The sequence below is a fragment of the Aspergillus welwitschiae genome (genome assembly GCF_003344945.1).
Source record: "Aspergillus welwitschiae strain CBS 139.54b unplaced genomic scaffold BDQ94scaffold_31, whole genome shotgun sequence".
NCBI lineage: Eukaryota > Fungi > Ascomycota > Eurotiomycetes > Eurotiales > Aspergillaceae > Aspergillus > Aspergillus welwitschiae.
This window is the reverse complement of record NW_020798725.1, coordinates 223555-249924: the sequence shown is the minus strand read 5'-3', so window position 1 is coordinate 249924 and position 26370 is coordinate 223555. Positions and strand designations below refer to the sequence as shown.

The following is a 26370-nucleotide window of genomic DNA, read 5'->3' as shown; positions in this document are numbered from 1 at the left end:
CAGGGCTGACGAAAGTCATCTGCTGACGACAATTTTCAAGATTCTTATTATCAAATCCGTCTTCTTTCTTCTACTGGAACATGAAACCCCTACGAAGCCACTGCGGCTGTGGTTGTTGGAGTGGAACAATGAGGGACACTCTTTCACTTGAAGGGAATTCATCATTCAGGACATTAACCAGGGGTGTCGTGTGGAGCATCCACGACAACCACCGCCATCAATTCACAACGCTCGTCCAGCAGCATCAAACCAATCAGCCAGGCGCAGTTGCTCAAGTCTTTATGTGTGACATGACAAGATGAAGAAATTGCCGCCGCGGAGGCCAAGACGCAAGCCAAACCACGGTTTGGCTGTGATTTGAGGAACGATAAAAATAACCATGACAGGCAATCCGTCATCAAACAAAGTTCACAGCCTCAACTCAGCGCCTGTGCCCTGCCACCATCCTTGTATAAGGCTGAAAAGTCTGTTATTTCAAGCCTTGATCCCCTCTCACAGACTGTCTTCTCCGAGTCCTCTCCTCATCATCTTCTCCCCATCTTTCTTAACGGTTGTGGCGCTGAGTCTCCACCCTCCGCGATAAGCCGCCGCGAAACGATGCCACTCCGCGAGATACTTCACAAGAAGGACGCCCTCAACAACACGGCGGACCACTATGCGTCTAACGCCGTACCCACGACATCCGGGAGAAATGTGCCTCAGATCACCTTTATCCGAACCGACACAACCTCACAAGAAGTTATACGTCCGCCTGTCTTCGACGGAGATGCCGATCACCCCGACGATCGATATCTAGAACCCGTTCCTCCCTCTCCTTCGCATCGCATTTCGTTGAATCCGTTCCGTCGCTCGCGTGCGCCCTCAGAGTCCTCGGGTACAAACTCACCAACGCGCCCGCGCGGAGAAAGACGGCTGACGCACCTGCTGCACTTGGATCGCTCGGGGTCGCGGAACTCCAGCTCGTCATCAGTCAACGTCCCATCCGACCTTCCGCAGATCGACTGTGATAGAGGCGATGAGCAAGAAAGGGAGGCACAATGGGAGAAGAGGGCCACTGTACTGGCGCAGCGCAGCCCGCAGGCCGGAGTTTCGTGCCTGTCGCCTACTTCACCGACAGGCTTCGGATTGGATGGCGCCCCATCGAGGTCGCGGAGTTCTAGTCGGAGCCGGATAAACGATCCAGTAGGGGATGTGAGTGGTCAGATTGCGTGACCTCAATGTATGGCATCTAACTGTGGCATAGATCAATGTACAAGAGGCGATCCGACTTCATGAAGCTGGAGGTATGGACATAACTTTGAGATTGGCTGTCCGCTTGCTCAGTTGCTTACATCTGGATTACAGAGCTCGAACAGTCGACAAAGATGTTTGAGCACCTGGCGGATCCTAACGGTGCCAACAATGCACTCAGTCAAGTGCTCTATGGGCTAGCACTCCGGTAAGTAGCAACCGTACCTTTGTTGAGCTTCGTTTACGCCCGACTCCTATCGTAGGCTGCACATTTGGTGGACACTATTGCTACGTGATACTGATTTGGGCTTGATATAGACATGGTTGGGGCTGCTCGCCAGATCCTGATAGAGCCGTCATGTATCTCTCGGCCGCAGCGTCCAACTCGGCATCGATAGAGTCCCAGGCGCTCCAGGCCGGCATCAAGAAGGGCGGGTCTGCCAAGGGAGAGTTAGTGTTGGCCATTTTTGAGCTGGGAAACTGCTTCCGCAACGGCTGGGGTGTCAAGAAAGACCCAGTCGCAGCGCGACAATACTTCGAAACGGCAGCCAATCTGGGCGATACCGACGCGATGAACGAGGTTGCTTGGTGCTACCTAGAAGGGTTTGGAGGGAAAAAGGACAAGGTTAGTACTGCTTGCGTAATGGACCGTTCGTGATGATTATCTCGACATGATCTGCCCGTATCCCGAGGGCCTCGCAGCTCGGGCATCAATGCTTGAAGCCCGCATCACTCTTTGGATCCAGCGGTGCTATCTGATCATCTGTCGGAGCAGTTGACTGACTCGCAACCACCATGTTTTAGTTCACGGCCGCCAAATACTACCGATTGGCCGAAGAGAAAGGCAACAAATTAGTGGGAAATTCCTGGTGCGTTAAATTGTCCCTTTTCAGCGTTGCATTTTCATTGTTTGATGCCCATTTCTGGATCCTCCACGGGGCCAGTGTGACGAGCATTGCCTCAGACCCCAGCGCTCTGCATCCGGCTCTCCTCACTTGCAGGTGTTGTTGCGGGATGCATTGATAGGCGCTCGGAGTTTCCGCTTCCCTGCGCCATGCAAACCAGCGTCACGCTCTCCGCCAACCAGAGCCCCATTTCCCCCCATCAGCGGGTTTCTGGAGTTTAGGCTGACATGATCTTGTTCAACGACAGGATATGGAAGGACAAGTACAACCCGCACTGAACCGTTAGGGCTGTGTACCTGCTGTTTCTACTTTCTCTACGACCTTTCACCCGCACCGTCCCATCAGATGACGATGGCGTTTTGGACCGAGCTGAAGCAAGGCTAGAATGCTTCCACTTTACTTAGTCGGCTTCTTGCGGCCAGACGCCCTTGTCCTTCCCAGTTCGTATCCAGGCTTTGGGACACGGGCCCCCTTACCTACTACCGTTGCCGATTAATTTGCTTCCATTCTTCGCTACCCTCACCATGAAGGGAACGGCAGCGATGATGACCCAAACCTCCAGCCTCATCTTTCTTCCTTACTGACACCCAATCTCAAAGCGTACTTTTGCTTGCTTCCCTTCCCCCGGATGTTCATACTACTTCCTTTCTTGGACTTTTCTTCTTCTGATGTTACATACATGCATACATACCCACTCTGTCTGTGCCACAGCACAGAAAAAAATAATCGCTATCATTATACCGATACCCACACACCCTCTTCTATCCTCCTAGGACCCACAAAGTACCTTGCATTGAGTAACGTGTATGTGCATAGCATAGCGTCGCTTCGCATCATGTTGTTTGCGTTCGCCCGGCTTGCATGGTCGCAGCTACATCCTTTACGGAGTACTCTAGTCTCACCTGTCGCGTTGCATATGTAGCTACAAGGTAGACTGCTACTAGCGTAGGTAAATTGGTAGGAAGATACGTAGTACTGTTTACTGCCTGAACTATATGCATTAATCAATCAGTACATCAAATATATAATTAATTGCCTGATATGATATAATATAATCAACCAAAGTAGACATCATAATTAGTAATTTGTTGATTAATGCACACCACCAGATACCATATCCATTCCCATGTTGTCATCAATGACGACTATGCACATAGCATAACCACCAACACAACAACCCTACCATCCCAATAAGCGCACAAGCCCTTGAACGTGATGATAGACGGACTTCAAACCCCTGCCTGCGAGGCGGAGTTTATTCCCACAAGAAATGTAGCGCGATTGTAGTAGTTGTACTTTCCCTCCAGCGACGGTCCATCCATCTATCCAGAGTAGCGTATCTATATACAGCTTTGCCAAGTTCACGCTTGGATACTATACTGTGTTTGCAACCCCTCAACCCTTGTATTTGGTACCGAGTGCAATCTCTTAGCGAGATGAGATTCTCCTCAAGCCGACCATGGTCGTCGTTCCCGTATTGATGACTTTGAACGTCAAGGTTCTCATATGGGTGGTATTCCATGCAAGGTTATGATTTACTTGACTTAGGAAGGAGACGAGGCACGACACCCTGTGCTGTTATTGATTATGGCTGGTCAAATGGCGTCGCGCAGCTGCTGTTGAGTTGAAGTACATGTGGAATTGTCTCTGAGGTTGTACCATGTGGTAATTCTGTCTGAAGGTTTGTAGAATCGATGCAAGGAAGGAGGTTGGGGATGTTCTCTGTTCAATGAGAGATAATTTCCCTCGGGTAAGAAGGGAAGAAATCGGGTTAACATGATACCATGTGTTGTTTAGGAACGTAGCTGGCGAATTGGCTTCCGCGCAGCTGCTGTCGAGGTTGATGTGGAATATCTTGTAAGAGTCGTAGTTATCTTGTTCTTGAGAGTTTATATGTTGACTTCAAGGAACTAGCTTGACGGATTTAGTGGGTGTCTTTTCTTCTGTCGGTTGGATCAGGTTGGAACCGTTATTGGAGTCCCATGTTTCTTTCATTATGCTGGAGTAGCACTGTTAGAGTTATAATATAGGATGAGGAGATGGACCCTTCTTTAGAGTAGTCTTCTGGGTGTGTGTTGGCACAAGGTGAGAGGGTGCTTGAAAGGTTGGATGGATGACTCTTTCTTTCTGATGGTCGGGTGAGCTCGAAGTAGTCGTGTCTCTTCCGATATTCTGGAGCTATATTGTTGGACATTCTGTCCAGTATGCGAAGATGGTCTTTCCGTCTGAAGTGTCTTCTAGTATGTGCGTTGACACAAGGAGCTGGATTGGTAAGTCGGATGGATAGGATCTCTGTCGGTTGCTTGAGCTCGAGATAACCATGTCCATTTCATTGTGCTGGAATGATACTGTTGGAATTGTAGTATGAAATGGGAAGATAATCTCTTCCGGGGGTGTGTTCACATAAGATCAGAAGACGCTTGACTGTTTTGACAGACGACCATTTCTGTCGGTTGGGTAGTCTTGAAATAGTCGTGTCTCCCTCATCAATGTGCTGTAGTAATATTATCGAAAGTATATGGGGCGATGCTGAATTCCTCGAGACATAAGTGTCTTCTGCGTGTGTGCATGTGAGAAAATGATGAAAGCAAATACAAAGTAGCAGAAATCACTTTAGATACTGTAAGGGAAGGTGCCGCTCGTTTCTGTCATCTTTGAGCTTCTTAATAACTTCCTGCTAACTTATTCTCCTTGCTCATCGGCAATTGAGTCTTAGATCCCGTTCTGACTTTCAGCAGGCAGCGCTTCATCATCTGATATTATTAGAATAGCTTTTCGAGACCCGGTGTCTCCAGAATGGTCTGTCGTTGAAGCTTTCCTCCTAGTCGCTGGAGTAGTTTTGTATTCCTCTCCAGTTGGGCCGATCTTGTTATTGAGCATCCTTCGCGTTGAAGGAAGGCAGAGGGATAACATCTTTTATCTTCTTCTTAGATTGACCCACCACAGGTAGGCATATTAACAGCCAGTGGACTAGAGAATATCATGCCTATGCTCATGTCGTATATGCAATTCTTCATCGACTTCCTTCATCGACTTCTTCGAGACGATTGTATGGGACCATTCACATATGCAAGATGGCATGTGGTCAAGGAGTCCCCTTAGGTCTTGTAAGGGAGTGTAGACGGTAAACATCCGGTGTCGATGTTCTGTTCCACAGAATTTAACATGCGTCGGAATAAGAGACCAGCAACATTCTCTGCGCAAATCTCCATTCTCCTCCTCAACCGGGGTAGGAAAAGCAATATACTCTTGTCTGATGATTTGTACCGCATCAAGACCGTCAGATTCTTTCAACCACCAGACAGGCAGTCGACGCACTTGTTCCAGGTGTGATCAAGACGAGAGTAGCATCGTATATAGCAATGACCCCGTACGTTGGCTTGAGAGCTTTTTCCTCGGTGGGCCATTCTTTATTCGAGAAGCGGTCCAAGTGCTGCTCAACGTGGATCGTTCGATAAAGGACAACCCCAATTTCGAGAGAAAGATTTTGCTGGTAAATATATAGGCTAAGAGGTGCAAGTCTTCTAGCTCCGCCAGCGCTATATCGGAGAAAGGTGTGACTGGCCATTTGCTTCAGAAACTGACTTTCCTCCGGATCTGACTTTTAGCCATCATTGCACGAATGTATCGTACAGCGCCCAGACAGCGTTGGCTGATGGATTTCGTCGCATCCATCACGCTTCTGGTGTACCAGAAGCAGGAAAACCAGTGGCTTTCTGTCAGCTGCAGACAGGCAGTGGAAGAACACCAATTTGAACTGGTTGAATCCCAGGGGAGATGTTCCGTAGACATACCCTTTGTCTGCTTCGTCTAAGCCATTCCTTGAACACACCCGGCATTCGGAAACGGTACCGGGAATAGGAAGGACGCAGTCCTGCTTCGCGAGGAAAAGCTAGTGACCCTGAGCTTCGCGTATCAAGCAGACGATGCCCACATCTGCTGGCAAATTCCATTGGCAATGAGGTGTGAAGGGTACTGACAACGAAGAGGCATGCCTTCAGTACCGAGGCATCAATGCCGGTGCACAGGAAAATCGTGCACCAACCTCCACTATCGCTCATGGGCGATATCTCCTTCGGATACAGAGGAAGATTTCCTTCTCATCCGGAAATTGTTCCTTCTTTGGCAGTGGAACGGACGGGCTGATCCCAACAGCGAAGGATTGCTTCGTGATAGCATATCCAAGGGGTATAGAGGTGACCCAGTCAGATTGCGGAAAATATAAAGGGCGTGTTAAAGTGGGGAGCTGGAAATGAAGCGTTCATTGATGGCCTGTACCTTGGCCGTATAAATCATCTTCGGTTGCTTTCGGTGGTGTACGATGCGTCCATTGCTCGGAGTAATGTGCTTGCTGGCCATAAGCCGGATCTTGCATGACGGGGATTAGCTCTCGTACACATGCATGCTCAAGGGCACAATACGCAACCATTCCGGAGAGATTTGTCGTTGCCTTTTGAAGCTCCCAGTATGAGCTGATGACTGACGATGTCGAGGAACGCTTCATTTGAGGAGTGGAAGGTGAGCTAATATCCCAGAGGCATTTGAAGATACGCAGGCTAGTGCCTCGGATGTATTAGGGATAGTATCGTACAAATTGGCTCTGTCCAGCGCGTCAATGTCTTTGGCAGCACTGCTTGCCAGCACGTTTTTGCCCTGTTTTCGTGGATCTTGTCCAAGGCGAAGATTTGATGGTAAGATAGGATGATGTCCATATTGACTGGAATTTCGGTGGTTGGCATGATTGAGTACCGATGGGCTGTCGTTAATGCCTATTGCAGCCATATTGAACGCCTTTGAAAGTATCAGCTGATGCGCTTGGCGGGGTAAGTAATGCAAGGTACGTACGTCGAAGCTTGCTAGAACACGAAGCTGAATTGTTGTTCACATTGAGTGAACAACAAGTCTTGGTCACAGGGAACAAATGGTACTTTCATACCGCCAGCCACTGCTCGAGCAGTTGCCAGAGGAAGCGAGTGAGTATGTAAATCTAAGGCATTTTGACTGCCTAAACCGACATTGACTCTTTCCTCTTCTGCGTCGCTGACCGATTAGTCTGTTGGTATTGATCACAGAGACAATCACCCAGTCTACTCGTCACGCAAACGAGACAACATCGCAGTGTCGTAGCTTGAATAACACCATCGTATATATAAAAGCATTAAGAGGGATTGTCTGCAAGCTCCTCTTTATCGTTAGTCGATGGTTTAATACGCATGCAACTCGTCTTGTTGAATGCAGTCGTAGACAAGGACTCCAAGAACGCGTAACGAAGTGATCGAGTAGCTCATTGCTGGCTTGAAAGACTCCAATGTATCCAGAATAGTTGCTCCTTTCAATATTGCCTTGGTTGACCAGTCGCTTCTTGAAGCCATCCATAACTGTATCTGCTTGGGAGTGATTTGGCAACGGAACCAGCAGGCTGTTTTCAACGGTGTAGCCCGTTTTGGAGTGTGCTTCGCGGTGTTTCATATATCGGGTGAGTCGATGAAGCTTCCATTGCAAAGTCCCTTTCATCGTCATCATAATAATCTTGTGTATGAAGCAGTTCCCGAACACGTTGCTTCTTGGCCGGGTTGGAAAATGGTATATAATCACACCCATCGTAAAATTGAGACATTCTAGTTTGGGAGGTTATTGCAAGACAACTATGCAAATCATATACAATGACCTTGGGTCGAAGTATGGCTGTCCAGTCTCCGTATGAAATTCATCTGTTCAGTATCGGACAGCAAGCCAGGAAAGAATCGTGTGAATTTCCAGCGAACCAGCGGTTGAAAACACCCAGCATTCGGGCATCTATTTATGCTTTGACCTTTTGATCGGAACCGGTGGGCGTATATGAAAAGAGAGAAACATACTGAAGAGTTGCTTCATAATCCAAAGTAGAAAGATACCAACTGTGCTCTTTTGGAGAATGCAGGGATGGCACCCTTCGGTATTGTCATATCACATAACTTCGGTGTATTGACATCGCTGGTCACTCCACAGATAAAAGACTCCTATGAGATGCCTTGCCCAAAATGTGGGATTGCGGTGACTAGGTCCATTTAAGAAACACAGTGAGGACTTTATCATAGGTGGTTCCTTTTCGTTACAGGAGACACCTAGCTTGAGCGGGTAATTAAAGTCAGATGAGATAGATCTTCCGAGAGTATCTTTTAGGGAATGACGCCCCGGCACGCACCCACTGGCCTGGAAAATTCTCTTTTCTCGCGTTCGCCTTGCGGAACACCATCACCGTATGTGATGGATGCTCAGAACACATCGTCATGCCTGAGGGCATCGCACACAAGAATTCGGATACGATATTCGTCGGCGAACTTGAAATGGATTGGTCCTTGGTTGTTTGTGAAGCAGATTGAACATGACAAATTCAAGAAGAAATGGGGAGAACAACTTGTCGAGCCCCATGCAATGGCGGATGTAATTGATTTGCTTCGACCAAGTTGAAAGTGAGTCCTTGGCGTAGATTGCATAGCATGCCGATGTGCTGTTTCCAGGATGTTTCTGTAGAATGCCACGGAAGTAAAACATCACACTTCGAAGCCAACAACTCGTCCCTCATCTCTCGTAGCTTTGAGGAGATACATCGAACTTCCATCCTCTAGTGCGTTATCCCTGATAACAGACTTGTATCAGATGCCCAAGCCGCAGACACAAGTGCCTTTATGATAACAACACTGTCCGCGATACCCATGTAGTTAGTTGATGAGGGAGAGGAGGACGAGGGTATGCTGTATATTGCGCCGTGGTAGGGGCGGATGACAATGTGGTGGCAACGACTGCTTAAGGCGCGGCATGTTGGCGGTTGAGTAGAATGGAAGATGGAGAAGTCTTTGCGAAGGCAGACGACGCCTCCGTATAGCTTCTAGACTAGGATTCAGGTGCGCATTGACAGAGAAGGCTTTCATGGCTCAGAGCATGACACGCTTGCTCTGGAGTTTATAGGTAAGCAGGACTCACAACTGACAGGCCACATCGCCCGCACATCCGTCTTCTGGTGATATACCCTGCCTTTAAGAGGAGCGGGATTCATACGAAATCGGTCTCAGTTGGCTCAGTTGTCTGAGGTAGAGACATCCCAGATTCGCTTTAGATTCCATGCCTTGTGAGGGATACGGACGGATCCCGACTCAATGGTTCTATATACCAATCACAGGGATCTGTTTCTGTCTAATGCCTCTGCACTCTGCGGAGTATAAGGGATTATGCCCTTTCGGGTAGTGGTCTCGAATAATGCTCTGTGGAAGCAGAAGTTGTCAGTTGAATGGCTAAGCGTCTGTCAACGAGGGCGTAAGACTTACTCGGTTAGAGATCCCCACTCTGCACTGTATACAACGGCTTGCTCAACCCTGGTTGTCATGGACGCAAACGAAATGTGCTTGCTTGTGATCTATATGGGCCACCATTGCCTGAGTCCCAGGCCGACATGTGTGACCCAATCCGGCAGATGAGTAGCTTAGGTCTCATTATCCCTTTTCCAAAGATATGAAGAGAAATGCCCGGAGATGAGATGTGCTCTGCCACAGAGCTTTTGAACGCCAAAATGTAAACAGGATGCATGATTTCATCTTCAGCTTTGCGGGTTCGCGACTCATGGTCGGATAGGGAATCAGAGGGCAGTAATAATGTAGAAAAGATGCCGGAAGCATTAGGTCCGTTATTATGGCGCCGCTTTCCCTTGGGGTTTGCATGGGTCTGACAGAAAGTCGGTAAGACTAAACAAAGGTCCGCGGAAGTATTGATTCGAGCATTTCCATATCAAGGCGTTGCTGCCTGGGAACGATACCAAGCAAGTGCAGTAAGCTTTCTTGCGCATCCTGGAAAGTTGTGTCGTGCACATAAAGCGAGTAAGATAACGAATCATGTAATCGAAAAATATATACTATCCTGCATATGATAACCGCTTTCTTTGGCATGTCTCACAAGCTACAAGCAAGTGGAACCTTGGTCTAGGTCAAGAACCGATTCGACCTGGACATGTCGCCACACCATGTCTAAGCTTCTCGAAATCAAAGGGCGGTCTTGTGAGAAGGTCGTCATCAAGTAGAGCATGCGAGACACACATGCGATTCCCGATGTCATGGATAGCATCTCAGTATATTGTTTGTTATAACACCCAGTCGATTCGTACTTGGTTACTGAAATGGTTGCTGATCATGCATACAGCCCACCGGACAGTGTGATCCCACTGTGGCGGGTACTCTGTAGAAAGTAACCTGGTGTCTGTAGATGCTCCCGTTGTTCACTCATAAGACATCATTTCTCTGCAGCACCCAGCTTCGACCGATGTGGTGTTGGTTTCACAGCGATGCTGCGACGCCAGATTCCATTCTTGCGGGAAGCAACCGATTTGCTGGGAAAGGTGCATGGGTATAATTAGCTGGCACCGGATGTTACCGAGATTGTCGCCTTTGACTTGTGTGAACTGGTCTGGCAGGCTGTGAAGCGTTCTCAAGACGCATAATATCCCAGCGATATTCAATAGCCGATTATCGGCTGCTCCGTTAGACATTCCAAGGAGCTAGTGGGATAATGTAGAGGAAAGTCACACGCAGAGCTTCTTCTCTGGGATATCGCCTTCAGTAACCCACTGCCTAGATCTCTTAGTACATTGTCTGTATGAGAATATTTGTGAGAGTTAGATGCAAGAAAAGGACGGCTGACTTACCTATCAGTCACAAGAGTCTGATATTTGGAGCTGAAGCGAAATAGTATAGAGTAAGCTAGGGATCTCGATGCGATGGCGAGACCCGTCATATGATCAGTATGCTAGTGTTGCTGCTCCTTAGCGATAATATAATGAAGGGTGTGCCAGGACACGTTCGGTAAAGATGTATAAAGGATTTAGTAAGCGGAGCATTGTAACTGTTAGCATCCTGACAGTTGCGACGGTTGCTACCACTTGAGGCTTGGAGAGCTGATCCACGGAAGCCTGGGCTTGCATGATCTTCAACACTATATTAGCAGTTCTGAAGTTTTTGCATCTTCCTGGGATATAATGCAAAGTGACTAGCGCATACTAACACACTCCAGGAATGAGGTGTAGATGATGCTGCAAGCACCAGCGTTATGAGAAAAGGTATAGGCCATCCACAGTGTAGCCATTAAAGATATAGAGAGCAGCTGGCACGCACTATAACCAGGGCTCGAAGAGAAAGGCATGCTGTGTTCCTCCTGAGGTGAGAGCTTGACAGAAAACACCAACAAATGGGGATAGAAGGCAAGTTAAAGAAGATCAGAGATGAGAATATGGTAAGCCATGAAGTGTGAGTCGCGTCGAACGAGCTCCAGACACAGTAAAGATGTAAAGAGAGTAGTATGTGTACCCAGTGAGGTGTATATAGTATAGATGATAGTATAAAATGGCCCATGAGATGAGGGACATTCCAGGGTAGTCATAGTCGAGATCCCCTTTTGCGCTTCAGTTTTTACTTGTGTTATGAGAAGAATAAGAAAGGAAGAAGAAAAGTCAGACGAGAGAAAACTTAGGACCCGTATTTATAGCTGCTCGTCACGGTTCGAAATGGAATAGAATCGCCGCAGTGACGGTTGATTACAGTGACGAGGATACCGAGTGACGGGGACATCCAGTGACGGCCTCGACGGGATGTAGTAATCATAGGTATAGGGTGGCGTTTTTACGTTGATAGATGAGGTGAAGAGATGGACAGCCCAGTGGGCCTTTCATCTTGAAGTAGTATAATCGTGAAGTTGCAAATTCACAATGTCTACGAAAGGTAATATCCCTACATTACTGTCTATATCAAGCGAACGATCACATTCATCGCCAATAGGTTACTAGGAAGGGATTGTGTGCAAGTCCGAGACCGGAAAGACTTTTATTCCATGTGTCTGACCAAACTCCTTAAAACATTGCTGCCCAATACTATATACAGTACAAAAGGGTGATCCACAGATGACAAACGAAATATAGTTCTTTCAAAAGAGTGGACGGGACAAGCCCAAGATCATCTGTGTCATGCCACATGCACACATGCACGGGCATTTGTCAAGTATCTGACAAAAGAAAGTAAACGAGTGGTAGGTTGCAGAGCCATCCAGTATGGCTTCTCAGCAGACCCAGATCGAATCATCATCGCAACATAGACATTAACAGGCATCCCACATCCCAAATCATAAAACATGTCAATCATATCATAACAATCATAGCAAATGCCACTGCAGCCCAACCTATTCCCCACGCGATGCACGCAAAACTCAAAGAAGATCAAAAACCACGACGATTCAAGAGCAAGAAAACAAAAACCCGAATCCAAGTCATATGCAAAATGTAAGCAAGCGCTCGATATGTTCCGTCCCGTTGTTCCGTTGGACTGCCTGCGACGCGCAGGCATTGTCCCATGGTGAAAAAGTCAAAAGATGCCATCCGTGAAAGAAAGTCATAAAAATCGACGAGGAGGTGTGGAGGTAGATGTAAACGACTGCAACATATTTCAGTTGCTCGAGAAATCCACACTCAACTCGGAGAAGGAGAAAACGCTGGTACGCCGATAAAGCCGAAGGAGTGCAAAACGTAGAACAACATCGCTAAATTGTCAGACGAGGTCATCATGAAGCTAGTCCGTAAGATATATCCAGTCGAAGTGAATGGTAAGCTGTCTATGTATGTATATGGCTAAATCTGGCTAAAACTGGCCAACAGTCGTATGTCGTTAAAGCATGTAGAGAGAAGGTGTACGTCTGTCTAATTGTAGACGACGTAAAGGAGGCGGAGGTGGAAGCACAGAACTCGATCAGTTTGCTTGTTTGGATGCAGAAGAAACGCAGGCAATGTAACTTTGTCTGGGCACGGTGGAGAGAGAGAGAAGAGAGAGAGGAGAGAGCTGAGATGGGCGATGTACGGTCGGCGTGACCCAACCATCGCGGGGCTAAACTACTGGCTGAAGCCGGAGTCTTCCTCCTTTACGGGGGCGACACCATATTCCTGAACCATGCGTCTGAAGTCTCGGATTACCTTTTCAGGAACTCGGTCCCACATCAGGGAGCGAGAGTAGACTTCAGAGGTAGCCTTGTTCGGAAGCTTGTGGGCAACGTTACCACGCATCGCAGCGAGCGCCTGCTGCAGATTAGAAGGCTGCTGCTGCTGCTTGTAGTCGACACCCGCATCATCAAAAGTCGTCAAGGAGTTGTACTGGTCCGCGTTGAGAGCGAAAACCTGCTCCTGTTCCTGCTGCTTGGAGGGCATGGCCAGAGTGTTGTGGAGTTCATCCAAGTTCGACGGTGCCGCTGTGCCGGTCATCTGAGCCATCTCGGCTCCAGTGATGGTGGTAGGCATGGGCATGGCCGACGAGGAGGCCACAGCGCCTTGGCCCTGAGCAAGCTCAGGCGGAGAGGAAGACAGTACAGCCCGGAGGACATTCGCGGACTCGGCGCGATACTCCTCCGAGAGCTGAGGCATGGAGCGAGCCGACAGCGTAGAGCTGTTGGAGGCAATGAATGCTCCAAACAGAAGGCACATGTAAAAGGCGTTCCAGCTGAAGGGGTAGTCGCTGGTCGCAGACTTCTCCTTGTCGTTCGTGGAGACCACCAACGAGGAAGAGTGTGCCGTCGAAGTGGGAACAGACTCAGCGTCAAGGGAGAGGCTGTTCACCATAGTAAAGTCTTCCCAAGGACTGCTGTCCATGGTCAAGTTCTCGAAGTCCGAGAACTCGGTGGTCATCGCAGGGGCGGCGGTTCGTGCGTGTCTCTCAAGCTTCTCCACGGTCTCCTTGAGGATGTTGTTCTTCTTTCGAAGATCAGCAGACTCCAAGGTGTGCACCCGGATCAATTCATCCTTCTCCATGTGCATGGTGTTGATGTATTGGGTGATTTCCTGCTGGGCGGCCATCCATTCGCTCTTCTCGCGAAGGAGTTCGGCCTCCCGTAGGCGCATGTTCTGCAGTTCTTCCTCGAGGTCGCTGATGACCTGGGTGAACTGCTTCTTCTCCTCTTCCAATTTCTCGGTGTGGAGCTTCTTGCGCTGACGGGAATCCAAACTAGAGGACAAGGTTAGATATGGGCTGATGTCATCCATGTAAGGGGGGAGGAGGAAGGCAGTGGGTACTTACGCAGCTTGACGGTTCCTCAGCAGCCGCTTCTGCTGTTTGAGTTCTTTGATCTCCTCCTCATTGGTCGACTGGCTGATCAGCTGGTCGATGTTGCTCAACGTCCGTTCTGCAGGAATCTCAAAGCGAGCGTTCTTCTTCCGGATCCCATCCCGGCGCACACTCAAGGGGGAACTGTTGCGGTAGGTCGGGCTCTTGGTTGGCCGCGACATGGCATCAGGCAGATCCGTTGCAGCGGGCATCCAGCCCTGATTGGACTGCGGCGACATAGCCACAGTGGCAGGGTGCGCGAAGGCCATGCCGGGACGGTAGGACATAGAAGGGATGTTGATGGTGCTGACAGGACCGACGGCACCGCCAGCAAAGGGGGCTGACGAAGCGTGATCCAACTCGGAGGGAAAGTGATCGTACATGGCGGTAGGAGTGCAGGAGCCCGATTCCTTTGCAAGCTGCCAGGAAGCCTGGTGGCCGTATGGAGCGGATGGATGAGCGCCGTCTACCCGCATAAAAGGATTGGGGGCGGTTTCAAAGAAAGCGTGGCCGACTTGGGAGTTGTGACGGGACTGTGTGCTAGAAACGGATTGGGAGAAATCAGACCAGACGGAATCTCGATGCGCAAATGCATCGGGTGCATGGTCATATGAGGTTCTCCGGTGGTCGGCAACAGTGGAAGGAAGTTCGGGGGAAGTAGAATCGAGGATCTTATCATCAAGTACACTCATGTCGTCTTCTTCTGAATATGACGGTTTGGCATCCAATGTAGAGGGGGATTGTTGGTAGAAGTCAAAGGATTGTTGAGAATACCTTGCCATAACTGTGAATGTGTATATGACGAAGATAAAGATGAAAAAAGGTGGCTTTGATCAAGGAAAAAAGCCTGTGGTGCTTGTAGAGCAGTCAAGAGGCGGTGTGTAAAATAGAGGTTCGGGAAAAAAAACAGGTCAAGAGGTGCGGGGTTTTGGGGTGGTTGGTGAGAGTATTTAGAAGTCTCAAGTGTGCAGAATGGGAGGATTGAAGATATAACCCGTGAGAAGAAAAACGAGAGAGTAGATTCTCGAAAAAGTCTCAAGGGAGGAGGAATGGGGAGTGTAAAAATAGGATAAGGTGAGAAGAGAAGTAGATCGATCGGGTGGTGGTCAAGGTGTAGTAGAGTAACTAGCGAAGTGGAGGCAGAAGAGGAGTAGGGGAGGAAAAGAAGCGGAATAAGTATAATATGGAGGAGGGGGGTAAAGGTAAAATCGAGGTCTCTTGTGATCAGACAGAAACCTCTCGCGTAGAGAGTTTGAAGTTCAGTATATTGATTGATTGTGATGGAGGACAAGAGCAAGTGACAAGCGGGAGGGGGAGTCCATATATCCTTCGGGGCTGAATCAGGAAACATGCGATGAGGGAGTCCCTGACCAAGTTCAGAATAGTAAGACTGCTTTTCGACCCAGCACGAAAAACTTAGGATGAGTGAATATTTTTTTTACCCAGAAATTAAAAATAAAATAAAGAGAAAATAATAATATTCAGAATAAAATCCCAAGAAAAAAAATGCGAATAAAAATAAAATCACTAACTATAATCATAACCATACTTTCTCACTGGGACCTGACCCATAACCTACAGACAGACCAACAGCGGCAATCATGGGGGGGAACAAAAAAAAAGACACTAGAAAAAACAAGGGAAGAAAAAAAAAAAAAAAAAAAAAAAAAAAAAAAGAAAAAAAAAAAAAAAAAAAAAAAAAAAAAAAAAAAAAAAAAAAAAAAAAAAAAAATAAACAAAAATAACAAGAAAAGGGAAAAGGAAGAGAAGCAGTGAGTGAGCCCAAGAAAAAAAAACCCCCCAAAAAAAAAACTAAAACCAAAAATCCCACCTAAATCCCGTGCCCATTATTTTCCCACGGCCGTCTTCTCTCCCATCTCCATCGGCCCTAAACAAAGTAGTAGGTAGACCACAGACCACAGACCCATCGCTCGCACTCTCGCTCACTAATCGGCCGCACCCAAAAACCACCCAACGAGCATCCGGCGGTCAGCGGAAAAGTCAAAAGACGAGGCGACATTTCTGACTGCTCCCGAGATTAACGAGGAGCGATCATTGGATGCTTCGTTGGGCAGACGTGCAGCTGGCAGGGGAACCTTTGGGACGAGAAGGGTGGATGAATAATCATCGTTCCTGGCTGGTTACTCGCCCAGTGCTTTTGACTAGAGACGAATCATGATCGTGACGCTTCTCGTGTAGTACCCATGATGATTGATCCTATCCCCTAGGTTGGTAAAGGTTGAGGTTATTCACATCGTCAAATGTAGGTACTAATGAACGAACTAAGGAGGCTAACTAGCGAGATTGTTGCTGCCCTGGAAGAAATCCGATGATCGCCTTGCCGGTAAGTAGTCTACTATCTACTTACTGTAGTACTTTATTGTAGGCCTAACTTTTTTCATTTCAGTTCCCAATTACATCGGGAGAGTACCACCATTATCCGTGAGAATTTACTTACTATTTACTACCTAAGCCATCTAGCAGCAGTCAGTAGAAACTATCAAGTAGGAGATACCTACCGACCTTAGTAACTAAGTATGCTTTTCGCTAGACGCGACTCATACATAGTGCAGGATGTGATAGATGATAGGCCGAAGGAATTCGGTGGGATCTGCCCCCCAACTGTCGCATATTTAGAACATAAGAATAATCAACCCTAACCGCCAAACCTAACCAACAATATCGACAAAGAGCCATCGCCCGTCAATAACAACGGCGGCTATATGCCGTTGCCTGTCTCAGCTAACCTTAACTATTTGACTTTTGGAATACCAACATCAGTTAATCATCCGGACCGATGGATTGCCGCTCGGATAAGTTCTCAACTGGGACCTTTGTTCCTTTTGGAACAAACATTCTCGTAGATACTACCCTTCCCAGTGAGTGCCGGTCTCCGGGTAGGAAGTGGGTTAGAGACCGGAGTCGTACTAAGTAAGTCCGTAGCGGTAGGGACCATAAGTTTCCATGCTAATATAGTTAGATGTCTAAGTAGTACTCCGTAGTGGGTGCAGAGTAGTCGGTATCAGAACCATGGTTAGTATTACGGGTGGGGCCACAAATCGGATATCGAGAGCCTATCGATTCGATCATTCCTGACAGTACGACCCCTCCATCCGATACAGTCGAAACTTCCGTTAATCCATGTGCTTGTCCGTCTCTGTGTCTTTCTGTGTGTCTGCCTCTCTCTGCCAGTCGCTTATCCCGTAGCAGCCCGAACTCAGGCATGCGGTTCCCTTTCCTATCCCTTCCTACAGTAATCACATCCGGGAACGCAAAACGATTGATTGGTACCTGAGGTCCAGCACACTGGGTTGGTTTCAAGCACACACCACACCACAACTCAACCCCCCCTCCCTCCTCATCCTCAGGTTCGATGATGATCCCACAATGTACGTACATCATGTAGGTGGGTAGGTACCTGAACAACAGGCCCATCCATCCTACCAGGACCTGGGGAGGATGGGGACTCTCTCGGCTCCTCGGTGTTTTGGATTTGGGAAAGATGATGCCCAAAAGAGGAGATCGTCTGTGCGCTCAGTCAGTGTGCATCCATCCCATGATCGACCCCTAGGATAGGGCGAATCGTGAGTTACAGGACGATACCAAGGATACCAGACGATGAGGCCATAACCCCTCCCTCCCCCTCATACTTTTTTCCCTTCCGGTGGGAGGAAGGGAGGGAGGGCTTGGGATCAGATGGACTCGATGTCATACAATACATACGGAACACCACCACCCCCCATCCCACACCCCCGGACATTCCCTAACCTGAGAGCAGCGTATCGCCCATCAGCCCTCAGTGGGAGCAAGACCAATCATTCGCGCGCGCGACAGTGCGACATCCCTCATGGGCCAAGAGGAAACTATTTCCATTGTGATCATCAGCTTTGCACGCCAGAGCGCTGGGAACAAAAGCTCCTGGGGCTGGATCAGGCTGTTATTCCTGATGAAGAAGTACGGAGTGTTTCCTACTAAGACCGGCTTAGAGGAGAGAATGATCCGATGGGCTAGCATCGCATCCTTCATTGAAGCCTCGTTCTTATCGTGATCCTTATTGTTGGTGAGATATGCCCGTGACAGCAACCTCTCCCAAGCCTAGATGTTTGCTTGCTTTCTCTCTCGCTTGCTATCATTATTATCCATCATTATCCTAAACACATGTTTGTATTTTGCTCTTCCCCTCCATAACACCTAGACAGAGAACCTAGAAAACCACAACGAATTCATCTTTGGTACCGGTAGGGCCGGCCCGTAGAACGAGATCCATCCATCCATCCAGAGAGTGATCCACATCCACCACCACAAAGAAACAAAGCCCGCCAGTAAATCCATGGGTGGACAAGACAAAAACAAAACAAAGGCCCCTTTTGCCATTTCGGTTAGACTGGGTCTTCACCTGCCCGCGCGGCCCCTTCAATCGGCGCGCGCGCATCGCATGCACACCCGTTCTGTTGCGACACACACTCACACACCCGCGCGCCCGCCCGTGCTTTTCGAACCAATTCCATGACAGATACTGAAATGCACATACCGCACGGAAGCTGCAACTCAGATGCAGAAACAAAGCACGGACACTCTCATCGGATTTCATCTTGGACTGGCTGGCCTCGAGTCAGATATTGATCAGGTTTAGTAAAATCTACTTTTTGATTGATTTGTTCTCTTTTTGGGGATGATTGCTGCCGGGCTTTTTTCTTTGCTTTTCTTTTTGGCGTTGATGCCGCCCTCTTTTAGTCCTTAGTCACTGTACTCTGTAAGTAAGCAAGTCAGTGACTTACCTACCCACCTCCACTGTGCTTCACTAGTCAGGCAGGTAGTAGTCAGTTAATTTACCTCTTTTGGTATAAGCACCACCACACCTATGGAGCTTAATCCACTTTTGACGGTTCACCTGCATTTTTTTCTTTCTTTTCTCTTTCTCGTGTGGCGGTTGATACTTTCTATCTAGGCTAGCCATATCCACTCACCTACGGGTCTTGTCCTTAGGTAACCATCTTACCTAAGTACTAAGTAAGTAACCTCAACGGCCAGAGTCACGAGATGGGAGTCAGTCAGTCAGTCAGTCAGTGTCTATCGACCGAAAGGAAGGACAAGAAAAAAACTTAATGTTTGGTAATTTCCCCATTAGGAAAGATACACAGAGTACGCCGTAGTACTCCGTTAAATTAGCATCAACGCTTCCCATCCCGTCCCTCCTCCTGTGACCCCATCACTATTAACAGAATTCGTCATCTACCGTACTTTACTTTACTTCCCAATTACTCAACTAAATACCTACTCATACTCCAAAGAAACCAAAAAGAAATAAAACAAGAATAATTGCCAATAATTAACCCCAGGTAAGGCATCAGTGCTTCCTTTCCTTTCTTGACTTTCCCTGCGGGGAACCAATCCAATCGATGTCATCGCATCTCGCTCGGATCCTTGCTGTGCGCGCACCGCACGATCTGGGTTCTCATGCAGAGACAGGGCGAGTTTGGGTTGAAGCATATGGCCATGGGCCAAGGCAAGAAGCGGTTTGGCCTATCTGTGCTTGGCTTGGCATGAAGCAGAAGCTAGAGCTAGAGCTCGAGCTCGAGCTCTCGAGCTAGTGTTTGAATGAGAGCTACGATGTGATGTGAGGCTGTTGTTGGTGTAATTGTGATTTTCTGCAGATAAGGTGAGGTAGATTGGTATGTGATGAGGGGGGTGTCTGCCTTAGTTAGTTCGCTAGGTAGCTGGCTGGCTATGTGTGCCTTGCCTTGCCTTGTTTTGTCTGCTTGGGTGTTGCCATATGGCTTTTGTTGTTTCAAATCATGTAGGTACTACTAGGTAGGTAACTGGATAGACCTAGTTAGTAATGAGTAAGTAGTTAGCAGGCATTTGCTTACCCATCCTCTATGATTGGCTTAATGCAGTGATGCTACAATACATATCCTCTAACACTATAGCATCATAACTACTACCAGTGAAGAACAACAGCAACAACAAACGATGTCCGAGAACCTCCCCTCCAATTCGGCCGATACTAAGTAGCACACACCACACCCGCACCATCCAGTGCAGCACAGCATTTACCTCGTTTCCCCAAACCAACGTGTCCCGACCCCCATGATTCGAGAAACCCAATACCCCGAAGTCCTTCATATGTAGTCAATCAAATCAAGAGCCAGTGAATAAGCATAGTATTGAGAACGATACAGACAATGCCTGCGACGATCCACCGCCATGATGGAATAAACAAAGTCCCCGAAATTTTATGCACATGGACAAAAGTAGCAAGTCCACTTACCGCCAACTCTCCAACTACTACTCTGTGCTAGTCTACTATCGATAAGATGAAACAGACCAGAAGAATCCAAGACCCACTGCGCTATACTACTTATTAGATAGTACGTAGTTGAGTCGGCAAGCTTGGACATTCGTCACCGGCCACTCGGTGGTCAGGTTACTTACTGTGTATCTAGTACTGACGTCTCCGGCGGAGGTTTGTTGGTATGTGCGCTGCATAGTGTAGCTTGCGAGCAACAGAGGGAGAGGGAGAGGGTGTGTGACTCACTCATTCATTTCCGGCCCCCCTCCGAATTTTTCTCGAAGCCTTACCAATCTAGATGATTTCCTGATTGGGATATCTATCCGTGCTTGACAGACATCCCCCTTGATGACTTGGTGTTTCAGGTTGTGGATGAATTAGGATCCGTTGGGGTTGTATGTGTGTTGATGTCATGGGTTGATGGTTTCTACTCCGTAGCCTTAGCCTTACTATCTGTTGTTTGGGTGAGATTGAAGCTTAGCTGAAGCTCCTAAGTGTCAAATAAGGGAGCAATTGTAGTAAGAGTTGATGCCACGTTTCACAGGAAGATAGGCAATTTGACTTGTGGTACGTATAATCAAGAACGGAAGAGACATAATGTATCGATCATCTCATCTACGCAGTATCTACTCCTATTCTTACCGATGTGCATTGTTATCGGGTACGCATGGAGAGCAAAGCAAGAGTCATTCGTAAGCATGTCATACTCAGGGCCGCAAGCAGCGGTGCCCGCTATTCGCGACAATCGCGTGGAACGTGAAATGCAACAGAAGACAGAAAAAAAGCAATTAACTTGCCCTACATATGCCTGCTAGCAGCAGCAGCTACTACTGCTGATGCAATGCATGAACTTTGCCGGTGTTCAGATCATCTCATGCACCAAGTGAAGGGGTCGAAGGAGCAGATTGCATCCGATATCGATTCACAAGCAAATCAGCAGTGAACAACAAAGACAAGGGAAGCAAGCCCAATCGGATACGAGCCAAAAAGACAACTTGAAACAATACCTAGAAGCAGTTTTCTTTCATGTATTTTTTTTCTCATTGGGTTAAGGCGAATTCTCATGGTGATTTGGAATTGCATCAGAGAGGCGAACATGTACGGTGTGCAGGTGTGGGTGGAAGGGAAAGTTGGGTGGGTATGGAATCTGACCGTTATTCAACCCGGGGTCCTGGATAGGATCAGGCCGGGGGATAGGGATGGTGGTGGTCAGCGGCAGACAGACACGTGAATGCAGCCGACAAGTCTAAATCTGATTTCTCATTTCGAAATTTGCCATCAGACAAGGAGAGGAGCATCTCGGGCCTGCCGTGACTGGCGACGACCTCCATTCCGGGTAATCGCTCGTCTTGCGATGACGATGCCGAGTGGCCATTCTGGCGGTGTACACCAGCCACGGGTCCAATTGAAAGAGGCGAGAGAAGCGACCGGTGGAGTGGTGCTAACTGAACGGAAATTAAGACTTCGCCTCTTGAAGAATCAGCGCATGCGGGCTGCTATCTAGGGAATGGCCGTCAGCAATGGGTCGAGGTGACTTTTTGCGCTCTTACAAGGTATCGGATTGGACGTGCTGGTGGCTCTACCACAATCATAAACCACACTGCTCAGAAGCCAATGGCTTAGGGACGATCAACGACGATAGGCTTATTCAGAGAGGATGCATAAATTGTGAGAGTATTGTCATACTCAAATAAATGAATAAAGGGAGCTCTCGGGTCAGTGGGCCGATCAATCTCGTTCTCGAAGATTGGCTTTCTCGGACTCGGTTGCATGATACCATTGTTGCCCAACGGAGGCTGCTGATCGTATAAATTTAGTAGTTTGCATTACGAAGCCGGTAGAGGAGAGCGATGAAATGAGGTAATTCTGAGTGCTAAGTGACTTGCAGTTGGACATGGAAATAGGATAGGATAGTAAGAATAGCATCGACTCCTCTGAATTGGAATAGTTCACTGCTAGGCACCAGAGTTGTAGTTGGAAGTCAGTCAGTTCCAACAAAACAAAGCAAATTCCAGCAGCGACAAACACCGCCCCAAGTCACGTTTCCCGGCCTGATCTACGGCTTTCCGCCAATCAGCAGTGGGCTGGGCATCCAAAGGAACAAAAGAGCCCTGGTTGACGACTGTACACCACGACTACTAAGTAACTAAGTGACTAGTAGTAAATAGTAAATATCATGTGCGGTATCATCTCCAGTTCGGTCCTCAACTGCAGTATCTCCATCAAGGAACAAACGAAATTAACATAGTGGACCCCGTCGACCATTCTCGAAGACTCTGCCTATCGGATTCCACTTGCGTCTTCCCCAGAAAGCTAAACGAGGGGCACCTCATCGGGTAGATACAAAGTAACTAACTTACTAGATACTAAAGATGCAAAATATCGGTGTTGAAGGAATGGCGGTCATTGGGCCCTTCCCCTCTCAACTGGTCCATCTAAGCCAATTGGCGGTGATGCTTGTCATCAGGCACAGACTGCACCGGTCCGTGATCTGATCGCCTTTTTTTTCTTCTTTTTTCTTTTTCTTTTGCCTTATTCCTTCATCCTAGTCGTCCATCTAGTACCTAGTTAGTTAGTGAGTAGGGAGTATGTTCCCCATGCATATAGACTACGGCTTGTGGCATGTGGCGGTAGGTCGCTAAGGCCCCCTCCCCTCCTCACCCCGGAACAAACATCGTGCCACTGAGACCCTCCAAGGAGCATTTATTGATTATCGCCTAAGCAAGGTCCCCCTGCCGGTAGTAGTAGGGACGGAGCAAATATTGTGCTTACAGATATGTACATGTATGTAGTCTGTACGTGTGTAGGAGGATTGATGATAGGTGCCATGACATCCGGCCCCCGGCCAGGGTAGTAATAGCAAGCCACGAGGCAATGGAAAGTCGGGACTAACAAACATGAAACAAGACCCCAGGACAGGTGTTTCAACTCGACTTGCTTAGACTCAACTACTAACAGCCTGGCTGGCAGCTTTTCGTTGGTGTCCGCAGTCCGCATCCGCATCAGCACGGTTCAAGCCATGGCATGGCATGGCGGGTGTCGCGTCTCATCGTCCTCCCGGCCGGCCCTGATCGCTCCAACCGGCACAAAGAACGCCCGTGCCATCCCGGAACACGCGGTAAGTAAGAGTTGGGTTAGGTAGAAAGACAGAAAGAGGAACCCGGAAAGGGAAAGAGAGAAAAAAGCAGCGTGGCTCGCCTTGGTCCATGCGAACCATATGGGTAAAGCAGCCATTGACATGGCTAGGATTTTGCAGTGCACCAGCCAGAGACCAGGTACCTCCCCTTAGCTGGTTATCTTCACCGTTAGTCGCTAGACTAAAGAGCTAGCTTGCATTGCATTGCATCGGACGGGGATCCACGCTGTGGGGGTCGTCGGCTTTTGATCGTCTTCGACCTGACTCCCTGTCACGTTGGGGGTGTATGACTCACACGTCTGTCTGCCTCTGTCTCTCTCTTGGGGTCGCCATGTGAGGGCACAGGGGGATGGGTACTGCCTGACGCCCCGGACTCACCCTGGGCAGCACGTGTGGCTAGTCTGAAGCAAAGTCTGCAGCAAGGAAGTAAGTGGATGTAGCATGGTACAGTAAACAGAAACAGAAACAGAAAAAAATGATATTCATTTCCATTGGTATGCTACCTATGGCTTCACGTCTCAAGACACGACGTCATCATGTAGCGCTACAATTCCAAGTGTCACCCCTTACCAACCCTTAGGATTTATCCAAGATCGTCAAACAGACTCGTATACACACCGTCTGCGAGTAAAGAATATGTTGAACGCATATGGGTATCTTCATCTGCGACTGGAACACGACAGTCCGTAAGGCATCAATCTTTCAAGGCAGGCATTAATTGGCCACTATGTAATGATATATTTCCCTCTTATTCTGTGTTTCTTTCTTTCTGATTTATTTGCATTTCTTTCCTTTTGCCATTGCCCTTTTCTTGCTCTGTTTGGGGTATCCGTAAATCCAAGCCAACTTCAATTACAGTCTGTAGTAAGGTTAGTGGGTATGAATGTTTAGAGACGGATGTAGTCCTGTTGTTGCGACACCTCGCCAGTATCTGACTCGGCCGCGATGAGTTGGGGCTCATCCTCATCGAGATCGTCCGAATCGACGTCATCCGTGTCAATCTCATCGTACTCTTCCTCCTCGCTAGATGCATCAGACTCCTCCGCTTGGGCCATAGCATCGGTCTTCGAAGCGGCGTTTTTCCTGATCTGTCCGGCCCGATCAACATGGGGAAGGCGGCAGCGCTTCTTGTTGCAAACGCCCTCATTCGCATAGTCTGGGCATTCGTGAACGTGTCGTTGGTCGCATTCGGCACCTTTTTCGCAGTATCCTAGAACCGCAAAGTCCCTGCACACAGGAGCGCCCGGGGTCACGCGAACATGGGCATAGCGACATTCGGGGTTGGAGCAGCGCCCTCGCAGAAAATGCACGCAGGCAGGGGATCTGTGGGGCGAAGGCTCGTGAGAGAGATCACAACTTATACCTGCATTGCATTGACCAGTCTGAAGGAAGTCCTTGCACATTGCAACCTTGTTCGGGTCGTGAATATAGGGGCATGTTGGTCCTTTGTAGCAGCTGCCTAAACGGTTGAAGATCCTGATCAGCGTGATCCCGCAGAAGATGAAACAATAATGAGATGGGGGCAAGTGCCACTCAGGGCCTCGTGTAGGGAAAGCATTGGTACCCGTCGTAGTAAATCGCTGGCAAAGCGCGTTCTTCTTCTTGACCGTCATTGGTTTTCTATAAATGAAGTAAGCTTCCAAACTCGCCACATGGACAACACAGCCGCCACCTTTTTGATGTAACAGCACCCAAACGGTGGAGATTTCCGTTCTTGCTCCGGACAAAAGCGACGCCTGCCACAGTCACTCGTTTTGGCGTAGCGTTGGCAGTATTCGGATTATCTATAACCGGTAAGCTAGTTCGCTTGACCAGAGTATCTACAGCGCACGCACCAGACACCCGGATTAGCTTGCCACCACCACGCGACACTCGGAACGGTATATCGTTGACGAAAACCTGATACTCCGCTGACGGGTCTGCAGTAGACACCTGAGGAGCCGCGAAGCCCGTAGGATGCACTCGGCCAACACCCTGTGCGTAATTCAAAACTCTAGCCTGCTCGACCTGTGCTCTCTTTTGCGCCTTGGCCTGGCGACTCTCCTCCATTGCCTTCGTCCTCGCTTGTGTCTCTTTGTCGTATATCGAAGTGTTGATGAGCTGCATATGACGATCGCGTTTCACAACCCATTCGTTTGGTGTTGCAGATCGCGCCTCACCGTCTGTATCAGTCCCCGTGCCAGCTGGAGTAGCCGATCCAGGTGTACCTGATGTTGCGTTGTTGAGGATGAGGGTACGGTGGCGATGGGGAGCTACATGACGTCCTCGTGCGTAGTGTCGTCCACGATAAGGCGCCCACCCGCGACCTCGGTAAGGAACATGTCGTGAGACGTGGTGGCCTGGAGCTATTTCACTACTGTAGGGGGACTCAGGTTGAGATTGTTGGGTTTTGTGCCTATTAATCTGGCCTGGATGAGGTTAGAGGCTGGCACGGTTACGGATAGCTAGAATGCGCTTACCAGCAAGCTGGCTGATTTTGGCCATCAGATCCTGATCTTCTGTCATTTTAACCTGAGTAGGCGGCAAAAAGCCACGTTAGCAAGTCACTCAAAGTAAAATCTCTCGTTTATACTGTGTAGTTGAATGACAGACGCCGCTGAGTTGTAAGTGATGAGCTTGTGTTGATGAGGCGGGTGATGAAATGACGAACGCGGTGTGTGGCGGCCGATGGTCACGTGTTGCTGCGCTTTGTATGGATGTCATCGTTGT

At 48.5% G+C, this 26370-nt stretch overlaps 7 protein-coding genes across 7 annotated transcripts; 3 read left to right on the top strand and 4 right to left on the bottom strand.

Annotated features, from left to right (window-relative positions):
• Positions 1–128: 128 nt before the first annotated feature.
• On the top strand, positions 129–2588 carry BDQ94DRAFT_181777 (tetratricopeptide repeat protein; the record flags this gene model as incomplete). Its single annotated transcript, XM_026773974.1, has 7 exons — positions 129–283; positions 387–1191; positions 1244–1283; positions 1345–1438; positions 1549–1855; positions 2035–2099; positions 2383–2588. 7 exons carry the CDS (start codon positions 129–131, stop codon positions 2411–2413), a joined length of 1497 nt encoding a protein of 498 aa, XP_026623229.1. The 3' UTR covers positions 2414–2588.
• A 10174-nt stretch (positions 2589–12762) lies between these two features.
• On the bottom strand, positions 12763–15215 carry BDQ94DRAFT_77523 (putative bZIP transcription factor). The gene is made up of 2 exons (XM_026776505.1): positions 14207–15215; positions 12763–14134 (listed from the first exon to the last, which is right to left on the bottom strand). Exons 1-2 carry the CDS (start codon positions 15013–15015, stop codon positions 13033–13035), a joined length of 1911 nt encoding a protein of 636 aa, XP_026623228.1. The 5' UTR covers positions 15016–15215; the 3' UTR covers positions 12763–13032.
• Positions 15216–18322: 3107 nt separating this feature from the next.
• Positions 18323–18929, bottom strand: BDQ94DRAFT_77500 (uncharacterized protein). Its single transcript, XM_026776504.1, has one exon. It carries the CDS (start codon positions 18822–18824, stop codon positions 18438–18440), a length of 387 nt encoding a protein of 128 aa, XP_026623227.1. The 5' UTR covers positions 18825–18929; the 3' UTR covers positions 18323–18437.
• A 2283-nt stretch (positions 18930–21212) lies between these two features.
• On the top strand, positions 21213–21901 carry BDQ94DRAFT_77470 (uncharacterized protein). The gene is made up of 2 exons (XM_026776503.1): positions 21213–21445; positions 21533–21901. The coding sequence occupies exons 1-2, from the start codon at positions 21367–21369 to the stop codon at positions 21754–21756; spliced, it is 303 nt and encodes a 100-aa protein (XP_026623226.1). The 5' UTR covers positions 21213–21366; the 3' UTR covers positions 21757–21901.
• On the top strand, positions 21213–22646 carry BDQ94DRAFT_149191 (uncharacterized protein). Its single transcript, XM_026767330.1, has one exon. It carries the CDS (start codon positions 21757–21759, stop codon positions 22027–22029), a length of 273 nt encoding a protein of 90 aa, XP_026623225.1. The 5' UTR covers positions 21213–21756; the 3' UTR covers positions 22030–22646.
• A 561-nt stretch (positions 22647–23207) lies between these two features.
• On the bottom strand, positions 23208–23779 carry BDQ94DRAFT_149186 (uncharacterized protein). The gene has a single exon (XM_026767329.1). The coding sequence runs from the start codon at positions 23526–23528 to the stop codon at positions 23229–23231; it is 300 nt and encodes a 99-aa protein (XP_026623224.1). The 5' UTR covers positions 23529–23779; the 3' UTR covers positions 23208–23228.
• A 131-nt stretch (positions 23780–23910) lies between these two features.
• Positions 23911–26269, bottom strand: BDQ94DRAFT_149183 (CCCH zinc finger protein). The gene is made up of 4 exons (XM_026767328.1): positions 26121–26269; positions 25497–26069; positions 25334–25445; positions 23911–25281 (listed from the first exon to the last, which is right to left on the bottom strand). The coding sequence occupies exons 1-4, from the start codon at positions 26164–26166 to the stop codon at positions 24549–24551; spliced, it is 1464 nt and encodes a 487-aa protein (XP_026623223.1). The 5' UTR covers positions 26167–26269; the 3' UTR covers positions 23911–24548.
• Positions 26270–26370: the final 101 nt, after the last annotated feature.